Raw genomic sequence first — 23585 nt, 5'->3', positions numbered from 1 at the left:
TCATTGGTGTGCACCTCCAACCCCTCAAGTCCAGCAAAACACAGGAGGACATTTCATGGTGCAGCCAGAGCAATAGCAGGGTGGAGCAGGTCCCAGTGTGAAAAGAAATCCTAACCTCGGTGCTCATGCTCATGCATCGTGCCCCTGGGGATGGCCCCAAGGACTTTAACAAGAGGAAGCATTTTGATTTTGCCTTGGGTTTCTGGTTTTTGTACCACTGCACCATGGCGTGGCTCTGCTTATTTATTTATTTGCAGAGATGCCAGCCTGCTGAACAGAACGGAGCAAGCTTGCAAGGGGAAACAGGAAAAAACCCAACCCCCTTTGATAGTCCCTTCCCATGAGACCAGCTGAGGCTTTGTTTTAAAGGTGAGCTGCAGGACGTCAGTTTAAATGACAGCAGCCTGCAGACAATGATGGGCTTGGAAACAAACCACCAAAGCCACAAGGGTGGGCAGGGGTCCCCCTGCTTCCCAGGGGCTGGGGGCCGAGCCCAGCCTTCTGAGAGGGGGAGAAGGGGCTGGGGACAGTCCCTGCCCTGGGGACGGCTCACCCTGATGACAGGCATAGCTCCCACTTCCCTCTCCAAGCCCTGCTCCCCATGCCTGGCTGGCTGCTAGAGAGCTCAAAGTCTTGCATGGCCAAAATCTGCTCTCTGGAGAACCTCTCCAGCACTGACTATTTCTATCAGCTGTATTTACTTTTCAGGTTTCAAGCATAACATTTATTTTAACTACCCCCAGCTGAACCACACGGGTGGCATTTGCCGCCCAGGACTGCTGAGGGATGTTATAGCAACGCTGGTCCACAGACACTGCCTCAGCCTCAACGCCCAGCCCGACAAGGAAAGCCCTGCAGGTCACCTTTAGCAAGTGGCCCAGGCGAGCGCTCAGTGCATTCAAGCATCTTGCCCCAAAACCAAACCAGCCTGCTGAGTCCATTACTGAGACTTGCTTCATGACAGCATTACCCAAATATTTTCTTATTAAAACCAGCAGCATCCAAACGCACTGCTCTCCACCTGGCAGGTGAATGTGCTCTTACAAAACCAGGCTGGAGAAGCCTCTCCAAACCATGGCCTCTTCAGATAGGTCTTAAAATAGAAAACTGTGACTAGCTCACTGGTGGATGGTGGAGGAACCCAGGGCTGAGCCCTGCAGCACCCCACCTGGCTCTGCCCCAGCACCCACCGCAGCCACTGCAGCATCCCCGCGCCCTGCGAGGAACCGGCGTGGCTGGGGAGGGCAGTCGCTGTCCTGCAGACCTCGTGCTGCCAGAAAGCAGTCCTATGGGCACATCAACCTGCAGGCAGGTTCAGCACATCAGGTATTTTTAAACCAAAAATTTTGGCATTTTTGACCTGCTTGAACTGGCCCCACGGATATGGGTGCTTGTGGAGCTCGTCTACACACCTGGACACTAGATTTCAACAGCCGAGGTACCACAAATACCACTTGACTGCTGCAATTTCCAGACTAGTGTCAAAATTGCCTAAAAATTGTTTTTTGAAGCCAGAAACCCTACAAAATGCGAGGAGGAGCCTAGTTCCCTGGTGGAATACCTCAGGGGATCGTCCTTGTGCTTGGCTAAGCTTCCTTCTGCCCAGGTTAGATGAGCTGGGGAGGGGGAGCTGCGGGCAGAGGCCACCAATGCAGCAGTGGGGCACAGTGGCCGGGAGCAGTGGTGATGGCCACCGGCTGCGAGGCGTGGGCAGAAGACAAGCTCTGAAAAGATCCTGCTTTTTTCTTAGAAAACTCCAGTCTGCAAAGGAGCAAAGTGAACCGAGACCTCATGCACCCACCGTGAGGGGTGCAGGACACAATAAAAAGCCCAGCTTGGCAGCAGGCATGGCCTGAAGGGAGGCCAGAGGCCAGAGCTCAGCTCTGTGACCTGGAGAGGTTTTGAAGCATGGGAGCCTGGACCTTCACAGCAGAACTATTTTTCAAAGCCCTTTTTAAGCCTGAACTAAGAGATAGTTGCCTGTCATGACTAGAAGAAGAAATGAACTCCATTCAAAGAGCAGCAATTTTTGGGTACTTGGATGATGTTGAAGCTTGGCTGAAGTGCAGACTGCAACAAAATTGGCCACAAAAATATTTAAGGAGCTTCCTCTACATTTCCAGCTTTGCAGTTAGAGCAAGCTGCTTCTGGAGCAGCCTACGGGGAAAGCAGGGGACCTGGCAGCTTTTGGGGTGCAAGTAATTTTGGGAAAGAACTGGGCAGGGGGCTGAGCCATGCCGGAGGAGGGTTTCTCCACCAGTGCTCTGGTGGCCCTGGGATGGGCAGCACCAACCCAGCTGCTCACCCTCGTCGCAGTCACCGGCAGCCCCGTGGCGAGTCCAAGCCAGCACCGCCAGCACAGCTCCCGCTGGCCTCAGCTGGGGCTGCCCCAGCTGCTGCTTTTCGTCCCAGTTGGAAAGAAATTGCACGTTGTGTTTCTAAATGTTTAAATGAGAGAAATAAATGGTGTGCGGAGACTTCCCCAAAGTGCTGAGCACGAGCAGGGCAGGGCTGGGCCCGCACCCCGGAGCGGGACGTGACCATGAACTATAGCTGGCCAGACTGGTCTGGTTTTATGACCCAAGCGGAGAGACATGGGGATTAACCAGCCAGCCCACGGGGGACAAGCTAAGTTGAGTTTTAAATTCTTTGGTGCTTGTAATAACTCAGGTGAGTCTCTTTGTTCTTGTGAACTGTAATTTTTCATTTGACAGACAGCGTCCCTTGAACAAAACAGCCAAACAGCCATGTCCAAACACACCCATGCCCGGGAAGTGAGACCAAGCTAACCAGCCGCCTCTTTGCTCCAGTTCAAATGCAAACGTCCCACAAACTGAGACCCTAGCAGCATCTGGCTGCACACGCTGCTCCACGCCTGGTGCTGCTCCAGGGGCCTCAGCTGCTGGCATGGGTAATGCTCAATGCTGAGGACAAACGAAGCCATTTCGCTGATCCCCTCCTGCTCGTGGGGCAGCTGGTCTCCTCCTGGCCCCGGGATGGTGCCGGGCCGTGTTCCCCTCTCCCCATGCCCAACAGCAGCCCAGACATCGCGGCAGGGACATGGCTGGCATGGCCCAGCCTCTGCTCTACGCGGCGCACGCTCTCCTTGGCGTTCCAGATGCAGGCCATCGGGGTTCCCCGCTGGGATCACGAAGCATAGTGTTACCACTACCAGGAGTGAGGACTCGGTTTTCTTTTCTTCCTGTTCCCCTTCCCCCCAGCACCAGGAGGCAGAAGGATATGTCAGCTCAAGGCTGAGTCTAAAGAGGCTTATGCTGACTATTTACCTTTGCAAGGGCCTATTTTTGGCTGCTCAGCTGTAGCTAATGCAATGAACAGGGCAGCGATTCATAAGAGGAGCCACATGAGGGTCCTTGTTTCTAGGATCCACTTTGCCCCTTTGTAAGGGCCAGAAGCCTTGCTTTTTTGTTGTTGGTTTTGTTGTGTTTTTTTTTTTTTTCCCCAGATGACAGATTGTCACAAGGAAAAAAGGGATCTTGGGGACAGGTCAGAAGGACCTTGGAAACCTGCTGCTGTGTCCGATGCAAACACGGACTTGCTGCCTTTCTTCCACTGTGCAGGAAAATCCCGAGGTTGCTCCTGATCTTACCCCAGCTGCTGCCAGAGGGCTCCAGGTCCCCGCGCAAACAAGCTCGGAAGTTTGTGGACATCCAGTGTGAATTTAATAATGGCATCGCAAGTTAACAAACAGGCTGAGACTGGGATCTCACCCAGTCACCCAGGATGCGACTGCTGCTGGTAAGTGGGGAGCAGCTGGGTTATCAGCTCTGTCTCTATTTTCCTATTGTGGAGTGGAGGCTGGTGTGCGACAGGAGCTCAGGGACCTGCTGCAACAGAAGGACACCTGAAATCTGCCAGCAGCAGGACCCGCAGGGGACACCAGGCACAGGACAGCTGGCCAAGGGGTGGCACGCCACTCCTGGCAATACAATCCCATGTGGCTGAGCATCATTTCAAACAGAAAGAACAGCTTTTTCCATGTGCTGGAAAACTGCAGTGCTGAGTCTATAACTAAACAAATCCTGAGTGATTTCCACATTGCTGAATGACATTTTAATAGCAGAAAAATAATGCTCAAAATTATCCACTTCATCTCTTCCTATTGTCTTTTACTGGCTGGGAACCACTGCTGCAGCAAAAACAGCTCCGGATCTTTTTGTTGGTGGTGTTGGTGCCTCCCAGTCTGCTGCAAGCAGCCAGTGACCCAAGGTGGGGTCTGCCTGCCCTGTGCCCAGCACGCAGAGCCTGGCAGAGCTGCCCTCATGCTGGCCGCTCCTGGCGCAGGGCTCCCAAGGAGGCACCCGGCTGCTCTGGCGCTGCTAGATGAGCCCACAGTGGTGCACAGGCCAGGTGGTGATGCCCATCCTGCACAAGGAGGCAGGTGACAGCGCCTGGCTCCTGCTGTCCCTATGGGGAACTGGCACCTGCCCGTGTGCCACCAAGCTGGGAAGATGCTTCTGGCATTTTCTGACGTGGGTTTTCCGACCCTAATTCAGCCACCGCTGCTTACAGCTTGTGTCTAGATGAACACGTCAAGTGTGGCCACATCTCCCCAGGCTGAAATCAGCAGAGCCTGGGGAGAGCAACACAGACGCAGCACCCAGCATATCTCTTTGCAGGGCTGCAAAAGGAATGGCTCAGGCTGTGGGGACAGTGTCTAGCCAAGTGCTATCCCCCGACTATAAGGTATGGCACTGTAGAGCCTGTAGAGCCTAGAGCAACGTACCACACAAATGCCTCACACAAACTTTTATTATTCAGTGAAACATCATAAACCTCAAAGAACTCCGTGTTTTTGCAACAAAGCAGCCACCAGCCCTTATGCAAGGTGTCACCCCCTACAACCCCAGCATGCACCTGCAGCCTTGCAGCCTCAGCACCTCTTGAAGCTGGGCTGTTTTGGAGGTGTGCAATATGCAGTAGGCTTCACCATTGCTCTCATCAAGGGGAAGGTTTTCATCCTCTGAATTAAAGGCACACAAATCAGGAGCCAAACTGTCCTTCTGCCACACCACAGCCAGTCTTTGGCATAGTGCCTGCGTAGGGTCAAGTCTTCTTCCCCTGAGGAATACAGCATGCCCTTGGTTTGTGTTGGTTTCACACAAAGCATCCCAGTTGCCGGCCTTACTTCCCAGCAGGTGTGGGGCACGTGGACTCCAGAACAGGCTGTGGGTAAGGCCTTGCAGAAAAATTTTTATAGAGAACTTTGCTTGTCAGATGCAGGTATCTGCTGCAGCACTATGCAGGAGGAAATGGAGTTTTCCACATGTGCTAATAGCACAAGCATGCCTGATAGGCAAAGCTGAAAAGTGAGCATGGACTTCCCCCCCATCAGACCAAGACAGCTGTGTAAGAGAAGCAGTGTGGTTGGGAGTGACAGGGAGTGTGACAACCAGGAAAGGCTGCAAGACTTCACATTCCATGCAGAGGGATGCATCAAAGCTGGCACAGCCCACTGTCACCTTGTCTCCTTTTTCCTTCTAAGAAGGAAACTACTCCCCTGGCTCTGTTTGGCACAAATGCTGGCTCGGGACACACCTTCTGATGCCACTGAATTTGGTAAGGACATTTGGCAACAGAGCTGTGCTCAAGACCCCAGCTCCACTTCTAGTTGGCAAATTTTATAGAAGACAAGAGGAGAAACATGCTGTCCTTTCAAAAATACTTCAAGGGAAACCTTTACCAGAGATGGAGCTCAGCAAAAATGACTGCAACGAAGTTTCACTTTGGGATGGGGAAGAGGGTGCACTACTGGCACCAACTGAAGAGCCTAAAGCCCACTTGGAGTGTATGTGCTACAGCCTATGGCAAAGACAGGTAAGGACAGTTTATAGTAATTGAGAAGGGCCAAAGGAAACACAATGGGAAACATACTGCAAACAACAGACTTCCATAAACAAGTGTCTGAAGCCTGTAGTTGTCAGCATAAACAGCTTTGCTGTAATGTCATGAAGAAGTAAACTTCAAAAGGTGTCTGTGAAATACCCTGACTACAGCAAAGCAGTGCTTTAAGAACTGTGGCTGTACACTTTCTGTACAAATGGAAAAAAAATCATGCCAGCAAGTATGCTGTATAAAAAAAGGCAAGAGACAAGACCTTTAGGTGACCAGTTCTTCCTTGCCAACAGATACCTTCCCTTCAATCCCCAGTCTGCAGTTTTATTTTTGGCAGATTATAATTAAAATGGTCTTTATGGCTTTAGAGAGAAGCCACTAAGCTGTACGTTTTGGTTGAAGCAGAGGGTGTGTGTGTGTGGTATGCTCTGGATGAAGCGCCATCGCAGAGAAAGGTCTGGCCACAGCTCTGCTTCTTCCACCTGACCCACAAATGCTGCTGGTTGTACTTGGCTCTCTTTAGTGTTCTCATTTCTCATCAGCAAGTGACAAAGTTCTGGTTGCTAACCAGTCCAATCCCAGAGGCAGAATAAAAAGTCCTTGTTAAGATCTAGAAAAAGCATGTTTCTAACAAAATCAAATCCAAACACGTGCAAAAACTGTTCCTGGTTTGATGCATTTTGTTCAGATTCCACCACCAGTGCACTGGAATTCGCTTCCCTTGTAGAGTGATTTAATTCTTCTTCCATTCTCCACCTTTCAGTCTTCCCAGGAGTCTTGACAAGCTATCCCTCCATTTTTGTCTTCAACATTTTTTCCTGTGCACATCCTTCCTGCCCTTCCTGCTTCCGCTGTCACACCCTGTTCCTCTACAGCTATTTTCGGAAAGCAAAGACGTCCCGTGTTTTCAAGCCTCTCTTGCCTTCGCTTCCTGGTTTAGGAGAAGATACTTCCACCAGTCCCCCATACGGGCAGCTCTCAGACTCCAGGTGATGGCCAGAGCACTCCACAGCAGGGATGAAGCCGCTGTCCCACATTCCTGTCCCACACAGCTTGCACAGGTCATGCAGGCTGCAAGGGATGCAGGGTAACAGGTGGAACTGATAGAGCAGACTCCTCGCCTAGATGGGAGAGAGAGAGAGAGTCGTTCACTCCTCACCAGGGGACGAACATGGAGAGCAGAGATAGCAGGGGCCTCCTGTCCCGTCCTCCCACTTAGCTACCTTAGAAAAGCCAAAGCTTCAGCAAAGGAGCATCCCTCCTGAACACAAACCTGAAGGTTAACTGAGGCACTGGGAACGCTGCCAGGTCACAGCAGCTGCCACACGCTGCGGCGCATCCCACAGCCTGCAGTCACTCCCTGCCTGAGATGGACTGGGGACCGTAGCACAAAGATGAACAGCTGTCTGCCATGTTCCTGTGTGTGTGCAAGGGCCATCCCAACCACTCTACACTCCCAAGCACTCTACAACTACTTCTTCTTTCTGCAAAACTCGTTTCCAGGCAAACAGCAGCATCCTACCCTCCCAGGCTCCAGACAAGTAGGGCCTATAGGATCTGCGAAAGACAGTTTAGTGATGACTTGTCAGTGGTAGGTTTACGGTTGGACACAATGATGGTGAAGGTCTTTTCCAACCTAAACGATTCTATGATTCTATGAAGCATCTGTCCCTGATTTTCTCAATGTTCTGACTCATTTCTTGGACCTAAGACTCAGCCCACATCAGCCCACGGGCATTTACCTTCCTGAGTACAAGTTCTCCGTTCATGTGCATAGCCAGGTTGCCAAAATGCAGCAGCATCTGGTCGGTGGCCAGCTGCTGTTCAATGACATCATCCCCATAAATCACCACGATGGCCACACAGATAAAGAGGTGGAAATAGTCAGTCTGCAATGAGAAAACAGGGGCTGGAGTACAGCAGGTGGAGGCAGAGGTCTGACTTAACTTCCCCACCTCCACAAGCATGTTCTTAGTGAGATATTTTGCTCCCTCCAGTTTTGCTTAGTGCTATACCAAATGTGTGTTACTGGTGAATTCTGAACCACGCTGAATCAAACCCTCTTCCCTTTACAGTGTGGCAGCAAGGTTTGCACCACAGCTTTCAAAGCACTCTAGTGATTTTTGGGAAGACATTTTCTAGCTGTGTAAAAGAAGTCTGAACTTCAGAAGTGCATGTTCAGCACTTTCTGAAAAAAACCTCATTCTGAAGCCCAGACACCCTCAAGTAGGAGAGGCAGGCCTCCATCCTCCTGCTACATAGATAAATGTCTTTGGTAGTTACAGACCCTCTGTAACACCTACTCATTTTAGATACTTTGCTAGTAAGAGCCTTTATGGAAATTCTGCAATGCTTGCTGAGATGGTGAGGATTCAGCAACGAACATGCTGCTGCCCCGTGCGTGCTGTGCCCATCGCCAGCTGTCTAACCTGATAGTGAGCCCAGCACGCTTCCCACATGCGCAAAGCCTCAGCATCTGGAAATTCACGTTTAAAACAGAGGAGAATCCAACGGTGACAGAAAAGCATCTGCAGGCCATCCTCTCCCAAGGAAGAAAGGTGCTGGTAGAAGCGTGGGTGCATGAGCCGTAGCAGCTCTCGCAGGTACATCTGGAAAAGATGCTCTGAACTGAGCCGCTGCCTTGTGCACAAGGACCCGCACTGCCCTCACCTGCCATCCCCGGGAGCCCCGCACTGTGTGCCAGACCGGGGCTCCTGCAGAGCTTGCCACAGCTCTCTCCTCTCACAAAGAGCTCCAGCCTGCTGGCCTGTTTATTACAGCACAGCCAGGAGCACACTTGGATCTATCATTAAAGGCCAGGGCTCACAGGCCACGGCAGCTGTTTCACAAGGAAGGATGATGGGTGGAAAGAAAATCCCATGACAGCTACATTGTGAAAAGAAAGAAGGGGAGAGATTCAGGCTGAGGAAAGCAGCTAGAGCCTTAAAAACTAGAGAAAAGAAAGGACATAGCTATCTCTGGTAATATTTCATTTCAGTAGAGGCTGAGCAATATGGAAGTGATTTTGGAAAGCCTGACTATACAGGCACATTACAGTGCATAAATCTGTACGTTAACTAACTGCACCTCACCAGCAGCCTCCCATGAGGTTTCCACCATAAGTTTAAATTGGTGCCATCATGATCCAGGCAGGATTGTTCAGATTTAGAATGGATTTTTCAGGATTTTAACCAGAAAACAGTTGATATTCATGTTAAAATCCAAAAAGTTCCAATTTTTAAACAAGATCACCCTATTTTAAGAAACTCTGTCAGATGTTTAAGGCTTTTCATTTGGACATAATTTAAAAAAAGCTATTAAAATTGTTACGAACTTAAAAAAAAAAAAACCACAAAGAAGAGGGCTACAGCTCAGTCAACTCCTCCACATTGTTCACACCAAATGCTCCAGAACCAGGTCAAAAATGAACCAGTGAGTCTTCACTGCCTGAGAGAAGTGCAAAGGAAAAGCAAGCAGCCTCTGGACACATTTGATCATAAAAGGTTCCTTGAACCAGCACCCTTTAGCAGAGCCAGGGTAACTTTACTTGAACAATTTATTGGTTATAACTGCCTCTGGAGTGCCCCAATCACTCAGGATCAATTTTATCCACCAGGTATTTTGTGGCTTTAGTGTGATTCAGCATGGTGGAACCCAACAGCTCAGGTAACTGCTTTATGGTATTCTTCTAATTTGACTGGGGAGAGAAGACAGGGATAAAGGGAGCTCAGCATTCAGCCTCACCAGCTGTTTCTCCATATCCTCATCCCGGGGTGAGCTGATGAAGATTGTGTTCTGCATCAATCCTACAAAGCACCAGAAAGTATCCGACTCATCTAGGACCTCTGTCAGGAGTGGGGCAACCAGGTCAGACATCCCCTGGGAGTATCCAATTGTTGGGTTAAATACTGCATAGTTCAGCAAGATCCTCCTGGAGAAGAGATGCAAATGGAGAAGTGAGACAGAGAGGGCAAGTCACAGCTGAGCACAGTGTCCCTTCCCTCCTCCCCCAACTCCCACCCGACAGGCTAAGTCAGGTGAAGTGTAAAAGAGCAACAGATCACTCCTGCCATCCAGAAGATTAACCTGCAGTTGCACCCGGATGCTTGTGAACTTTTGAACACCTCTGCAGCATGTTGCATCCCACAGAATCGCTTTTGCTAAAACAACTGTATCTAGAAGCATAACAAAGATACACTGACACTATACCTAACTGGAACTCTCATTTTTTTAGGATTACAACGTTTTGCATCAATCCAAAGAGGCTTTTGGATGGATGGGAACTCTGAACAGCACTCAGCAGCCTAAGACAATGGATTTGAACAATGCTCCTTAGGCTCCTGTTTTCCAGCTGCAGTGCAGCCCACTGGGAGCAGTGCAGTAGCAACAAGCAACACAGTTCATCTCAAGTACAAAGACACCCTACGGTAAGGCGCTTTAACACATACAGATAAACCCTGCTGCAAACATCAGTCCAGTGCAATAAACTCCAGGAGAAGGTTTTGCATACACAGACACCAAAATACAAAATGAAAACAAAAATTTAAAAAGACTAAGAGGACAGAAATGAAGGGCCCATGGGAAAAGAGTGATGATGCTTACACACCCATGAGGCTCTAAGCCATACTGCTAGATGAAATCCAACTGTTTTGCAGGCACACATTTACAAGGCACACCCCCACGAAACAGACTCTGGTATACTTGTCCTCCATCCTGTCAGAAGAAACCACAGACCCATAAGCTTGCCACAGCATCCATGACCCTCCCACTGCCACAGAAAGCTCACACATCTTCTGTGCCTGTGAGTGCAGGGAAGCAAGGTGATGGGAGCAGGGTTATTATATCAAGAAGTAAACGACTAAAGCAGCAGTGAAAGCACTGGGGAGGAAGTCCTTGTTTTTGCATGACTTGGTACCGGTCACTGTACGCATGGTGCTCCCCAGCGTTCCCAAGGCAGCGACCTAGGCAGCCTTGGCCGGGGGGCTTACCAAGTTTTCTATACATTCAGTAGGACACGTTGTTTGGACCAGTAGCATCAAACACTTCACCTCATAGTTTCCACATTTGGGTTGTTCTCCCCTCGAAAGAACTGGTTGCTGCGGTCAGTCCTCACAACATCTTTATCTACCGTGAACTGTACTTTACGGCAAAAATCCTTCTGTTCATCCGGAGTCATCGAAAGCCTGAAAATCGAGCAGCAGCAGGAGTATGTTGCCAAGAGAGGAATATGATTTCCACAAGGAACAAAAAGCCCTATTTCAGCTTTAGTTTGCAGAGAAAACCTATTCCTGTAGAGAGTTTTGTCATCACCTGAAAAACAGACCAGCAGGTCTGTCCAGAACTGCAGATTTTCTGTCCAAATTGACTACTAGAAGGAGCCTCCTGAGTTATAAACAGGATGACACGATGTGTTTTCCATGAAAAACTCCACTTCAGAAGCAGTCAGACTCTGGTCTCTGATGCTCCTTGTGGGTGGCATGCCAGAACTCACCACTTCGTTCCAATCGTCTCTTAATTAATACTACTACTAGTCCCTCACCATCTTAAATATACCCACAGTAGTTTACAACATATAGTTCTTGCAGTAATAACTTCCTTGAATTAGATATCCCTTCTTTTTCCCTATTTTTATCTCCAGATACACTTATTAAGAAATAGAAGACCCCAATTTCACCTTGTGTTCTAAACCAAGCGTGCTAAGTTTGTCGTGTTGTCTGTGAGAGAACTTACCTGCGTGGTATTAATGAGCCCGTTTCAAGAACCCAAGTGAGATAATACTTGAGCTACACAGTGTTAGTTCCAAACTCTCAAGAGGTCAGCTGTGCCTGATATTCCTCCTTTACCACCTGACTGCGACATCAGGCTTGAGGAGAGATGAGCAGGGGAGGATGAAGCTGGTCTGTTACCTTTTCTCCTGGATCTCAAAGTATTCTTTCCTCTTCTGCAGTCTCAGTGCCTCCCTCTCTTCAGAGGTGGACTCGTAGCTGTAGTAGTGCAGCAGAAAGGGCCACACCTCCCCACGGATGGAAATATCAATCCCACCAAAGAAAATGGCCTGGAAGAAGGAGCAAAAGTTATGACTGGTACAGTTTTAACATTCCCAAAAACAGCAACAAGAAACTGCCCGCTACTATGCTTCGGTGGCTTTGCAGTTCTTTCCTGACAAGTGACGCCTTGATTCAAGCTCCTGCAATTTGCACATGTTTAGAGGGAAAGTGCTGGCCTTCTATTCCCAGACGAGACACAAATCGGGCTCATTTCAATGTCAATAACCCCCCCTGGAGAGGCTCTATGATTAACGTGTTGTTCTCATGTCACGGCTTAATCCCCAATCTTGGAGACACTGCATTTCACTGCAAACTTCTCTCTCAGGACCTGGACCCAGTGCTCCCCTGGAAACCCTGCATTATTTCATACAGTAATCTCAATTTTTCTTTCTTTGATTTGTTCACACTGCGTTTTGCAAACACATCTAGCACTAGATACTTTGGTTTACTAATTCCAACCGGCAGCAGAAGCCAGATGGCTCACGCTCCTCGCTCAGGGAGACACCCTACCATCCTGCCTGTAGCTGACACATCTGCAATCCCAGCAAGACCTCCAGCCGAGCACAATACACCAGTCTTTATGCCCTCAAACACCCAGTTCTTGCCCCAGCATGAAAGCAAACTCTTGCAGCTTCTACCTGGGCACTCGCACTCTGTGGCAGGAGAGGAAGGATCAAAACCGCAGCAGCCAGCCCTCTCACCTTCTGCAGCTTGTACTCCTCTTCCACCTGTCCGGATTCATTCAGGTGATGAAGCCAGGCAGCCACGTCGAGACGCTTGTACGTGTTCTCCTCCGGGTGGGTTTCCGAGGAGGGCAGCTTGGGACGGCGGATGGAGAACTGCATACATGTTTTCTCATCAGTAAGCTGCTGAACGGGGGAAACCAAAACAAAAAACTGGAGGCAGGAGCCAGAGATAGCAGCAGCGTATGAAACCCAGCAATTTTCAGACCAGGAAAACCTTTTTGCATGGTTCATGTAGGATTAAGCACTGAGGCGCTGCACTTGGAGAGGTGCTTTGTTTGTTTATTGGTTTTTTTAAAAATTAGAACCATTACAATAGCAACAGTGGTTAGAATAATTAAAAAACAGAGTACCACAAACCAGCTTAATCTTAAAAAAAATTGTTTCCATTCCTCCCCCAATCTTATCCCTGACCTGAAAGTGAATTAATGCTGCTTACAGCAAAACTTCACCCTGCCAGGAATGCCTGCAATAAATTACATATGATTGGCCATATACAAAGGGATTGCTGTTAGGCAAGCAGGGAACTGCACTGCCAGGCTCTCTAAGGGCACTCATGATCCCAGTGCAAGACTGCAGCTGACATTTAATTTAAAAATCAAAGGTTGTTCAATGCAAAAAGTGAGCCCATGCGACCATAATAAGAAAAGCAGCAGGGGGCTCTGTGGGAAGGATGGAAATTTAAAAATCACTGTTTCTAATAAGCACATACAGTATCTTAAACAGATAATTAAAGAGCTCTTATCACATTTGTATGTAGATTGAACAAAATATGGCAAGATGCCTTGTCAAAACATTTTCCAAAGCAGTGTGCTACGCTTCACAAAATGGATGAAAGACTCTGACAGAATTTCAGACCTACCACTGCAGATTTCCCAGCCACCTTACATGCCTAAAGCATAGTGCTGACCTGTTGGGTCTAGCAAAGTAACCACCTAAGCAAGTCTTCTGGATTATCTTGTCCCATATTCCACAGGCAGAACAGGAATGGATGGGGAAAGCAAGTACAAGAGAGACCTCACGTCTGACTTGCAGTGGCATCCTGAAAAACATCCAACACCTTGAAGCTTTCTGCCTGACTTGGTGGCATGAACTTACTGCTTCATTTCTCCAACACACTTCCCTGGCTTAAAAAAGTGTGAAACTGCTGGAAAAACCCTTTTTGCCCCATGAACCTTGCTACCTTGCTCAGGTACCTGGTCCTTGAGATGGGTCTCTGTGCAGTACTTCCATTGCTGAAACACCTCGGACAGTTTATCCAGGCCACCATGGTGAAAATGGAAGATCTTGTACTGGCTCTCCCTGCTTGCAACAACCAGTTGTCCACAGGTGCATGCCTCATCGCTGCGGGACAAAACAACAAGGGAGAACAAGCTGCATTTATTGCCCAGCTTAACAAGGGGCCCAGCAGGAATGGGGAACATCAGATGAGAGAGAGTGGAAAGCAAAATGTGAAGAAGAAGTTGTCCCTTAGAACAGGGCACAGCAGTAACTGTTCAGCTCTGGGATTCGATGATCCTTATGGGTCCCTTCCAACTTCAGCTACTGTATGATTCTGTGACATGGCTATAGTGACCATTTTCCCCAAGAAGCTCCACTTGTGCCTGGTAATGGCACTCTTTTACCCTTCCATCACATGAAGGAATTACATTTTGTCTTCCCTGGAGAAAAAAAACACAAGAATTCTGCCCCAGCAACATGAAGGCAGTACACAAAGTCAGAATAACAGGACTAAGCAGACTTGGGCACACACAGAATTGTCTAAAGAAGCAGGGAGTGAGAAGCAAAAAGAGGGAGTAAAAATGTTTTTAATAAATTTTTTAATAACTTGAAAGATAAGAGGCTAAAAGCAGCAAGACCCTCGAGAAGCCTTGCTGAGGGGCAGGCAAGGGAGAAGGTACTATAGACATGGAGACGTTTTCCACACCTCCAGGTTATTTGAAACAGTTTTGGTTAGACAGCTAAGAGCAACCTTTATCTTACTAGGGAAAAAAATCCTTTAGGTCCCATAACCATGATTCAGAGGCTCTCCTTGGGAAGGCTGGCACTTGCTTTCCTGGAGACAACCATTAAGGAAAGACTTCCAAGGAGGACCACAGAAGCCATCTGCCTCCAGAGCCCAGGGTGCACTGATCCAGAGCTCACACAAATATCACACACCATTATATGTTACCTAAAGAAGAGGCGAAGGGATCTCATTTGTCCCAGGTCCACTCGAAAGACACCACAGACCTGCTCGAGGGCAAATACTTTCTGCTGTTCGTCCCATCTGGTGCTCTGCGTTTGCCCATTACTCTCCTGGAACTGGGCACTGGTGTCGAGGCTGGAGGCAGAGCTGGTGGAGCAGGTCATGCGATTGTCACACGTGTCCCTGCAGACAAGAGTGTGGGGGAAGAAACCCCGCAAGACATCAGCCAAAGGTGACCACAGATACATCCAATAACCACAGATGCTGCATGTTAAAAATCTTTTGTCAGAGCTCTGAAATTGTGACTCAGTGCAGATCTAAGGAGTCAGTAACCAACAGCCCACAGAAGAGAGTAAAGTATTTTTATTTAAATTAATTTCCTAACATCCCCAAAAATGATCTTATTTTTGGTCTGTTCCTAAACTGCACACAGAACTGGGGAGAACCAAAACCTTTCCTCGAAACACTGACTTTTGAGAAGGCAAAATTAAGAAGCCCAGCATGGGAACAGCCCAGGCTCCTCCGCAGAACGGCCTGTCCCCTGCACCTTGGTGCAGCACAAAGACCAGTTTGGGGAGCCAGTACAGCAGGCTCTCCAGTACAGTACAGTACAGTACAGCCTGCTCTCCAGCTCTACGCTGCAGGATCCCTTCCAACCATTATGCCTCTGAGACTGGTGACCCCTTTGGATTGAAAACCTTGGGCCATTGAAAAAACTTGACTGTAGAAGTACAGGTGCTCAACAGGCTGCTCCAGCAGCTCCAGTGGCATGCAGTGAGTAACTCTCCAAGTCACAGAGTTCTTGCCCCACAGCTCAAGCAACCTCCTCAGCATGCAGCCCAGCTGCTCTGCACCAGGCTGGGGACAGCAGGAGTGAGCACATTCAGACGGCAGCATTGACTAGGGATCTCATCTGGCGAATTCCCTCAGTGACCTGTAAGATCCAAAGATATTTCCCCTGAACTCAAGTTTCTCATTACGCCTCTGCAAGTGGACCTGACAAGCCTGGATTCTTGTGTATAAACCTCAGACAAATGGTTTCCGCTTGAAAACTTGAAACTTTGGAGGGTTAAGGAGTGGGAAATTATACATGAGCTCTTTAACCCACCACAAAGTAGAGAAAGTGAAGCTAGGAGCTCACTGCACCCCAGATATTTAAGAGTAAACTGAGTTTAGATTAAAAAAATCCACATGCCCGCCACCAGCCCTGATCCCAAAAGAAAAATATCACTGCTTTGAGAATTAAGTGAATCTGAAACTGTGACCCCTTGATTCTTAAAAAGGCCAATACATGTGAACAGTCTCAGTGCAAGCTCTGAATGGGTTCCGCTGTGAAATCAGGGTTTGCAAAACAAGGCAAGTAGCAGGTATAAAGACAGCCCCCTGCAATGCCACTTTATGCAATGTTTTCTAATCCGCTTATCTAACAATGTAGGCACTGAATGCTGAAAATCACACACTCAGCATGCATCTGCAGCACACCACATCAGTATGCTTTCCAAGCCTGGCTACATTGCCTCTTCCACAGGGACAAGCCTTATTTGCAGCATCTACCCATGGTTCAGGTCATTGCATTCCAATGCACAGATCCCCGGACATCCCAGTTAGCTGTGGGTTAAATTTTTAACCAAGCCCCTGTGAGCCGCCCAGTTCAAATGTATAACTCAAAACCTTAGCGCCCACACGCATGGGAAATAAATCCCTGAGCCCCCTTCTCTAGTTCTGCAGCATTATGTAGATGAGACCAAGTCTGTTTTACTTGCAGCTAAAAGAGCAGCTTTGCTACTCTGTTCATGAAGTTCTGCTGCTCCATTTCTCTGAAAGAAAGCATCAAAGCAAAACTTATATTCAAGCTATTCGGAGGTTGGTCTTAGAAATGACATGGCAATATCGCCATGCGAGCTGGGATCACACGACATACCCAAACTCACTCAAAAAGGAACGATAGCCGTCTTTCTAGGTTAGATGCTGGGATACGTCCAGTCTCAGTCTCAAGCGCTGCTATACACCATGACCTCCACCTTATGATTTTTTCCACGAAAACTTTACAGGCTTTTGCAAAAAATCAAGCATTACTTCCTGCTAAAACTGCAAAATGTAAGACTTTCTAAAACGTTCAGTATCTCATGTTAATGCAAAAGTAATAGGAGTCCTGGTACAAGACACTTGTGCTGGACTGCTTGCTACAAGCAGCTGGTATTTATGGAGCAACACCTCATAACAGCCACAGCTGGTTACACAGGATTTTCCTGGAAGAGATGACTCAAACTAGCTCAAAGACTAAACAGAGGCAACCAATTTTCTAAAACTCTTGCAAAGATGAGCTGGTCAGTATGACAAAGGGCTGGAAGACGGGTTGACTGTGAGAATCCTGTGGTTCCCTCGTCACAGAGGCCAACATGCCCATTCTTCAAGAGCATCATCTCAAATGACCAGTAGCAGAGATGACTGCCAAGAAAGGATAGTTACCAGCAGATCCAGGCAGGCTCGCTTTGATCCCCAGGAATTGTGTAGCTCCTCAGCACACAATGCTATTGCCAGCTGCAGTTCCTCCTGCTACATAACCGAACTCTGCTTCAGCTACACAAGGAGCTCCTCAAAAACTCAAGAGGCCAGAGAGCCCAGTCACAAAGGTGCTGGCAATGTTGTATTTTCTGGAAATGCTTCTTCAAGATGAATATTTACAGTTCACATTTAGCCACTCATCACAAGCTTGCACACACATCCAACATACACAGAAGCAATCTGAAGCAACACGTGTGTTTTACGTTTTTTACCTTTTCTGGGCCACAAAAAGCCAACAACTGTAAGCACGGTGCCTCAGTGTGTGCAGCCCAGGGAAATTCCAACGTTTTCACTGATGTAGAAGATGAAATCTGAAAGAGACATCTGTGCACCCCATGCCATTCAGAGAGGTCAATGAACATGTACATTCATACATAGTATAGATGCAGAGAGAGTACTGCCTCATACACTAGTGCATATTTACTCACTGTGGAAATGAAGAAAAAAACCTCACTGTGTTTAGATTTTTTCTGTATATATTGATTGAAAAAAATTTGAGAATATTCTAATCTGTTGGACTACTTAATTTTAATATCGAGATCATTTTGTATGTAAGTAACAACAAGTAGTATGATCAATGCTAATTTTGTGCATTTGGGTGAGTTCTCTAACTAGGCGCACAAGATACATACATGCAAGGGAAGAATATATTATTTTCCAGATTACTATACCTGTTAGATGAGGAATTTATACCAGAGTGCCCTACAAAAGCAGGGAGCCGAAGCACTGCAAGGCAAATAGCTGGAGGAACATTCCAGAGAGACTTTGGGTTGTGGGACCCAGGGAAAACAGAGTGCCGGCTAGTATACAGTACTGCTCAGCAAAACAAGATAACAAGTGCAATGGTCCATGGGAATAAAAGGGACAGGGGAAAAAAAATAAGGAGGATTAGCAAAACCTGAGGCAGGAAACCCACGGACATATTCATGTGTTCAGTTTTGGGCCCCTCACTATGAGAGGGATGTAGAGGTGCTGCAGCATGTCCAGGGCTGGGCAGCGGGGCTGGAGCACAAGTCTGATGGGGAGCAGCTGGGGGCACTGGGGGGTTCAGCCTGGAGAAAAGGAGGCTCAAGGGAGACCTCGCTCTCTACAACTAAGTGAAAGGAGGTTGTAGTGGGGTGGGGGGTCAGTCTCTTCTCCCAGGTAACAAGCGACAGGATGAGACGAAACAGTGTCGTTGCGGCAGGGGAGGTTTAGATTTGGTATTAGGAAAAATTTCTTCACCACAAGGGTTGTCAAGCACTGGAAGAGGCTGCCCAGGGAAGTGGTGGAGTCACTATCCCTGGAGGTATTTAAAAGACGTGTAAATGTGGCACTTACGGACATGGTTTAGTGGTGGGCTTGGCAGTGCTGGGTTAACAGTTGGACTTGACGATCTTAAAGGTCTTTTCCAACCTAGATGATTCTATGATTCCACTTAAGCCTTTTCCACTTGCTCAAGTCCCATCACTCTTTTGTCTCACAACACATCTCATTCTTGCTGGTAAGCAAGACCAGGTGGTGATGTATTTCCTCAACAACCAACTACAGCAATCAACCATATCTACATTCCTCAAGCTTTTGTAGCCCCTAAGAAAGCAAGCGCTTGTATAAGGCAGCCACCGTCCTCCTCCTCCCACTGCCCAGGAACTCTCTCACATGCCTGACCCGAGGAGGTCAGCCACTCTGCAAGCGAGACTTTCGACGCGCAGTAAAGTAGTAATGGGACCTAACTTACTGTTCAGTCAAAACATCTGTACACACCTACAACATAAAGAGAGGTAAACCCAATTATTATATCTGTTACAGAGCCAGGGTAGAGACCTGCACCAATTACGTGGGAAGACTGTTTCAGCAACAAAGATCTAACAATTCATTTTACAACATGATGTGACAAATGTAATTACAAGAGGGAAAGGGACTGAAGATTATAGCCATGATGTGGCAGTTACCTAAGCTGTCAGTGTGCACCACCCGATTCCCAGAGAGCCTCTTGCAGGAGCCAACCCCTCCCCAGCTGGCTTTCCATCACCCCTGTAGTAAAGCACGCCTTCGCTAATAACAGCTCTCCTTACAGCCCCAGATACTCCTGTGCGCTGGCTTGTGAAGCATCATTTACAGACAATAAGTATCATCATAATGTATGAGCATCCATGTAATGGGAATTACATGCCCCTTTTCCTCCCCAGGGGTTAGCATTTCTCTGTTTTTCCACTATTCCCCACAGGCCCCAACCTTGTAGGTTCCTCTTCTTTCCAGCAAGGTGAAACAGCTCATGGCAGCACCAGCTACATTAAACGTCTAAGACAGATAGCTTCAAATAAATAATCCATCAATAAAAGTTCAAAGCTATCCTGAAACGCTTAAAAATTTAGTGTAGTGACTGTACAAAGTGAGGTAATATCAGGCAGCTGGATTTTCTATTGTTCTGGCAAAAAAACCCTGTCCTTGACAATACACCTATATTATGAATTGTGAAACATGCTGACTTCAGCGACATATAAAAGATGCACAAAAGGAAACATATGGGTCATTTGGGATTAAAAAAAACAATTGTCAAAATATTTCTGCTCGTTCTGTGTAATGCTGCAGAGAAGGACTGGAAGGACACTTGCAGGATGGCACTGGCTTCCAGAGGAGCGTGGCCATACAGAGCCAGACGCTGACAGTGAAACACTGCAGTCGCGCCAGCTACTCACATCTGATGAGCACAGAAGAGTAACTAGGTTAAGAATTGTGTTAAATTCACCCTTCGGCTGAAAATATTTGGAACTTGAAGTTCCTTTGCCTCAGAGAGCCCAAACGGAATTGATTCATGCTGACCTTGATGAATAGGGAAAAAGGTGTTAGATAGTCTGGATGAAAGCCTAACCAGAATGTCTGCAATTAAGTGTCAGAACATCCTCATGCGGAAGCATATCTATACATCTGCAAACACGCATGGAAACAAATTTAACAGTTCCTCCTATTTGTCAGGGAAACCTGTGAAAAACTGCCCAGGACTTTACAGTACAAAGTACACGAATGTCAACATGGACTTTCCAAAAGCTTGTTCCACAGGCTTTCCATTGATCTGTTTGCTTTCAAAACATAAATTTCCTCACGTTGAACTGCACTAAATGCTATTTAGTAGCTAATTAACTTTCTGTGCTGAAAACCTTCTGTAATTGCACTTCTTTCACCTTTTTTAGCCTGTGTCCTCCAGGGAACCCAAGCTGTCCTACGGCATTTGTTCTGCTCATTTCTATCTCACAGGCACAAGTTCTTTCCTGACACCAGACTGCCAATCACGGCTGCAGAGGTCACTGGAGACCAAATTAGGAGCACTCTGCCTCTGACAAACTTGCTTTGCTTAGCTTGCCGTAAAGGCAAAATAAAAGGTTATAAAAAATAATTGTATCCTTTCATGCTCGACACAAGGAAGCAGATTCAACAGCGCTTCCAAAAGTCTGAGCATTATTGTTAGTCACTCTTCATATTGTTAATGCTATTAACGATACTCAAAGAACAAGCTGTTTACATCTTAAAAGCATTGAAATCCCTCCCTCCCCCTATACAAGGAAAGAGAAGAAGGTGGTTTGTGGTTACCAGCCCTCTACACGTTGGCCACCTCACCAGCACAGGCTGCGGGGAGGGCGGCAACTTCTGCCTTCGCCCTCCAACCTTGGACTGTAACAGCAAGTTCACCATCAGGGACAGGCTCTGAATTAAGATCAACTTGGTGAACACAAGTCTGACAAATAAAACATTTTAACACAACGAAACGAGGGACTCAAGGAAACATGATTATGCAGCTTTGCCTTCTGATCGGTGTAATTGGTTTGTCCTTGAGAAACAAAGATCAAAACAATTTGTTATGCTTTACGGGGCTATAGCAATCCACTTTTAAAGCGCCCTGACTGCCTTCCCAGAGCAGACACAGCTACCCAGCACAGGTAGAACACGCAGCATCCACTCCTGCCACCGGCCCATCGTCCCGAATCTCGGCAGACAAAAGCCAACCTGTGCGGCAGTGGCCGGCGCCACGGGATGACCCACCTCTGCAGCAGCACTGAGAGCTGCCTTCCTGCCCCGCTCTGCTGAGGAGGGCGGCAGCTGAGCCAGAAGCCTCACTACACTGGGGGCTTTGTTGCTCCTAATTCATTCCTCCAAGTCTTCGTGGGCTGAACGAAAGCTGAGCAATTTTAGTCATCAAGAGAGGGCATTAGAAAAACAGCCCCGCTTACCTCCAAAGGGTTCACCCCAACCGCTGTGAATTAAACCAAAAGGAAAACAAAATAAACTGAGAATTCTTGAGCTAATTATTTTGAATGTAAATGGGAAGGGGAAAAAAAAAAGAATTCAGAAGTTTGTAGTGAATTAACGTGTGTTTTAATCTCTTTTACCTGAAGTCTGGAACTGATACACAAATACCTTCAGCTAAAAGACAAGCAATCTGTTTTTCATAAATGAGACCTCCAGACAGGTGTAGGCTACTTAGGTAAAACCCAAGCAAGGTTCTTCTCTGTGACTTCTTGTTGCAGTGAGGTAGCGGGGGCAGAATTAGCAGTTAGATGCTTATGAATAAAATACACATAGCTCCCAAGAAGCCAAACACAACAAATCATTTAGAGCTGAGCGTATGTGGCTCAACGATGCAAACGTTACCTTCATTTTAAGGAAGGAAAATATTCCAAAAACTGAATGGCAGATTTTTACAATCCATATAGAGAAGGGGCACCTCATGCCTAGGCTTTAGCTCATTAATAAATCAATCAAAATGCAACACTTAAAAAAAAAAATAATTCCTTAGATGGAAAAAGTGATTTCTCAGCAAAGCCCAAAAAAGAATGTTTGCTTTTCAGCCTATTCCAGACTGGAAAAGGGGACCTTTCTTACCAGTGTTTATTTTATTTTTAAAATCAATGGATTATTTTGCTTTTTTTCCTCTCAGTTCTATCCATGCAAAAATAAAATTCTACACTAATTATGCTAATTATAACCAAGCCTTCAAAACCCTGGTCCCTTGAAAGCCCTGAAGATTACCTTTGTTCTTATATTCTTGGCTCTAAGCAATGAACTGGGAATTTCAGGGAGACTTTTTACTGACAAAGTTAACCAACTCCCTGGACTCTGCACTGCTGCTGACCCAGTATTAGCTGAGCCAACACCACCCAGAGAGAATTTCACTGTTTCCACAATACAATGCAGATTTCCCAAGGGGAGAGCTTTCCTCAAGTAGCAGAAAAGGGAGAGGAAAAAGGAGAGCTGACTAAAAGCATGTTTCAGAGTTATTGTAAATGCTTAATGCTGTTATAATTGCGAGGACTGAGCCAAGAAGACAGAGACTGCAGATTTATTTGCATATACTGTTGGACTTTTAGAGGGGACATGCTCTTTATTTTGATCCAGTTAATGCAATTCTTCCCTCACAAAGCTATGGATACCTGCCAGCACCATTTATCTCCACTTGCAATTAGGATTTCTGGGCGTTACGATCATATAAATAAGTAACAGAAGAAACGCAAGAATACCCTGGGAAAAGGCGCTCCATTGCACTGCCCCCCGGAGCAAAGGGCCGCGCTTCCCCGGCGCTCGGCCGCCCCGCCCGGGGCTTCCACCGCGGCCCCCGCCCACGGGCAGCCCCCCGGCCCCTCACCCATCCCCTCCTCCTCTAGGACAAGCCCCCGCTGTTGATTTTCTGTGAATAACCCCGTTTCGTTGCAATGACACCAGGGAAGGCGGCCGGGACGGAGCCACCGGCCCTCGGCCCGGGCGCACGGGGCCTGCGCCTGCAGCGGGGGCAAAACCCTGAGGCCACTCTGCTGGCGGCGCGGGGTCCTGGCGGGGCGGCGGGGCGCGGGGCGGCGGGGCGGCGGGGCGGCGGGGCGGCGGGGCGCGGGGCGGCGGGGCGCGGGGCGGCGGGGCGGCGGGGCGCGGGGCGGCGGGGCGCGGGGCGGCGGGGGCGGCGGGGCGCGGGGCGCCGGGGCGCCGGGGCGCCGGGGCGGCGGGGCGGCGGGGCGCGGGGCGGCGGGGCGCGGGGCGGCGGGGCGCGGGGCGGCGGGGCGCGGGGCGGCGGGGCGCGGGGCGGCGGGGCTCAGGCGCCACCAGCCGGGAGGCGAGGGGCTGCCCGGCCCAGGGCACCCGCCGGGCCGCGCCGCTGGGCAGAGCTCGCCCCCTGGCGGCCACGCCGCCCCCCCGGCCCCGGCCCCTTCCCGCGGGCAGCCC

General features: G+C 48.4%; 1 protein-coding gene across 10 annotated transcripts in view; it reads right to left on the bottom strand.

The window, feature by feature from the left end:
* Positions 1-4755: 4755 nt before the first annotated feature.
* The window catches only part of TBC1D16 (TBC1 domain family member 16), a 33842-nt gene continuing 15012 nt past the window's right edge, over positions 4756-23585 (bottom strand). For 8 of the 10 annotated variants that reach the window (XM_055795768.1, XM_055795771.1, XM_055795772.1 and 5 more), the window contains 9 exons: positions 14820-15017; positions 13843-13990; positions 12605-12772; positions 11763-11911; positions 10905-11039; positions 9601-9787; positions 8286-8465; positions 7599-7745; positions 4756-6977 (listed from right to left, as the gene is read on the bottom strand). In XM_055795768.1, the coding sequence (XP_055651743.1) occupies positions 6732-6977; positions 7599-7745; positions 8286-8465; positions 9601-9787; positions 10905-11039; positions 11763-11911; positions 12605-12772; positions 13843-13990; positions 14820-15017 (1558 nt within the window). In that variant the 3' untranslated portion in view covers positions 4756-6731. The remainder of the gene's footprint in view (positions 6978-7598; positions 7746-8285; positions 8466-9600; positions 9788-10904; positions 11040-11762; positions 11912-12604; positions 12773-13842; positions 13991-14819; positions 15018-23585) is intronic. The other 2 variants (XM_055795775.1, XM_055795776.1) reach the window with 2 other exon arrangements.

The sequence above is a fragment of the Falco peregrinus genome, chromosome 2 (genome assembly GCF_023634155.1).
Source record: "Falco peregrinus isolate bFalPer1 chromosome 2, bFalPer1.pri, whole genome shotgun sequence".
Taxonomy (NCBI): domain Eukaryota; kingdom Metazoa; phylum Chordata; class Aves; order Falconiformes; family Falconidae; genus Falco; species Falco peregrinus.
This window is presented reverse-complemented; position numbering and strand designations above follow the sequence as displayed.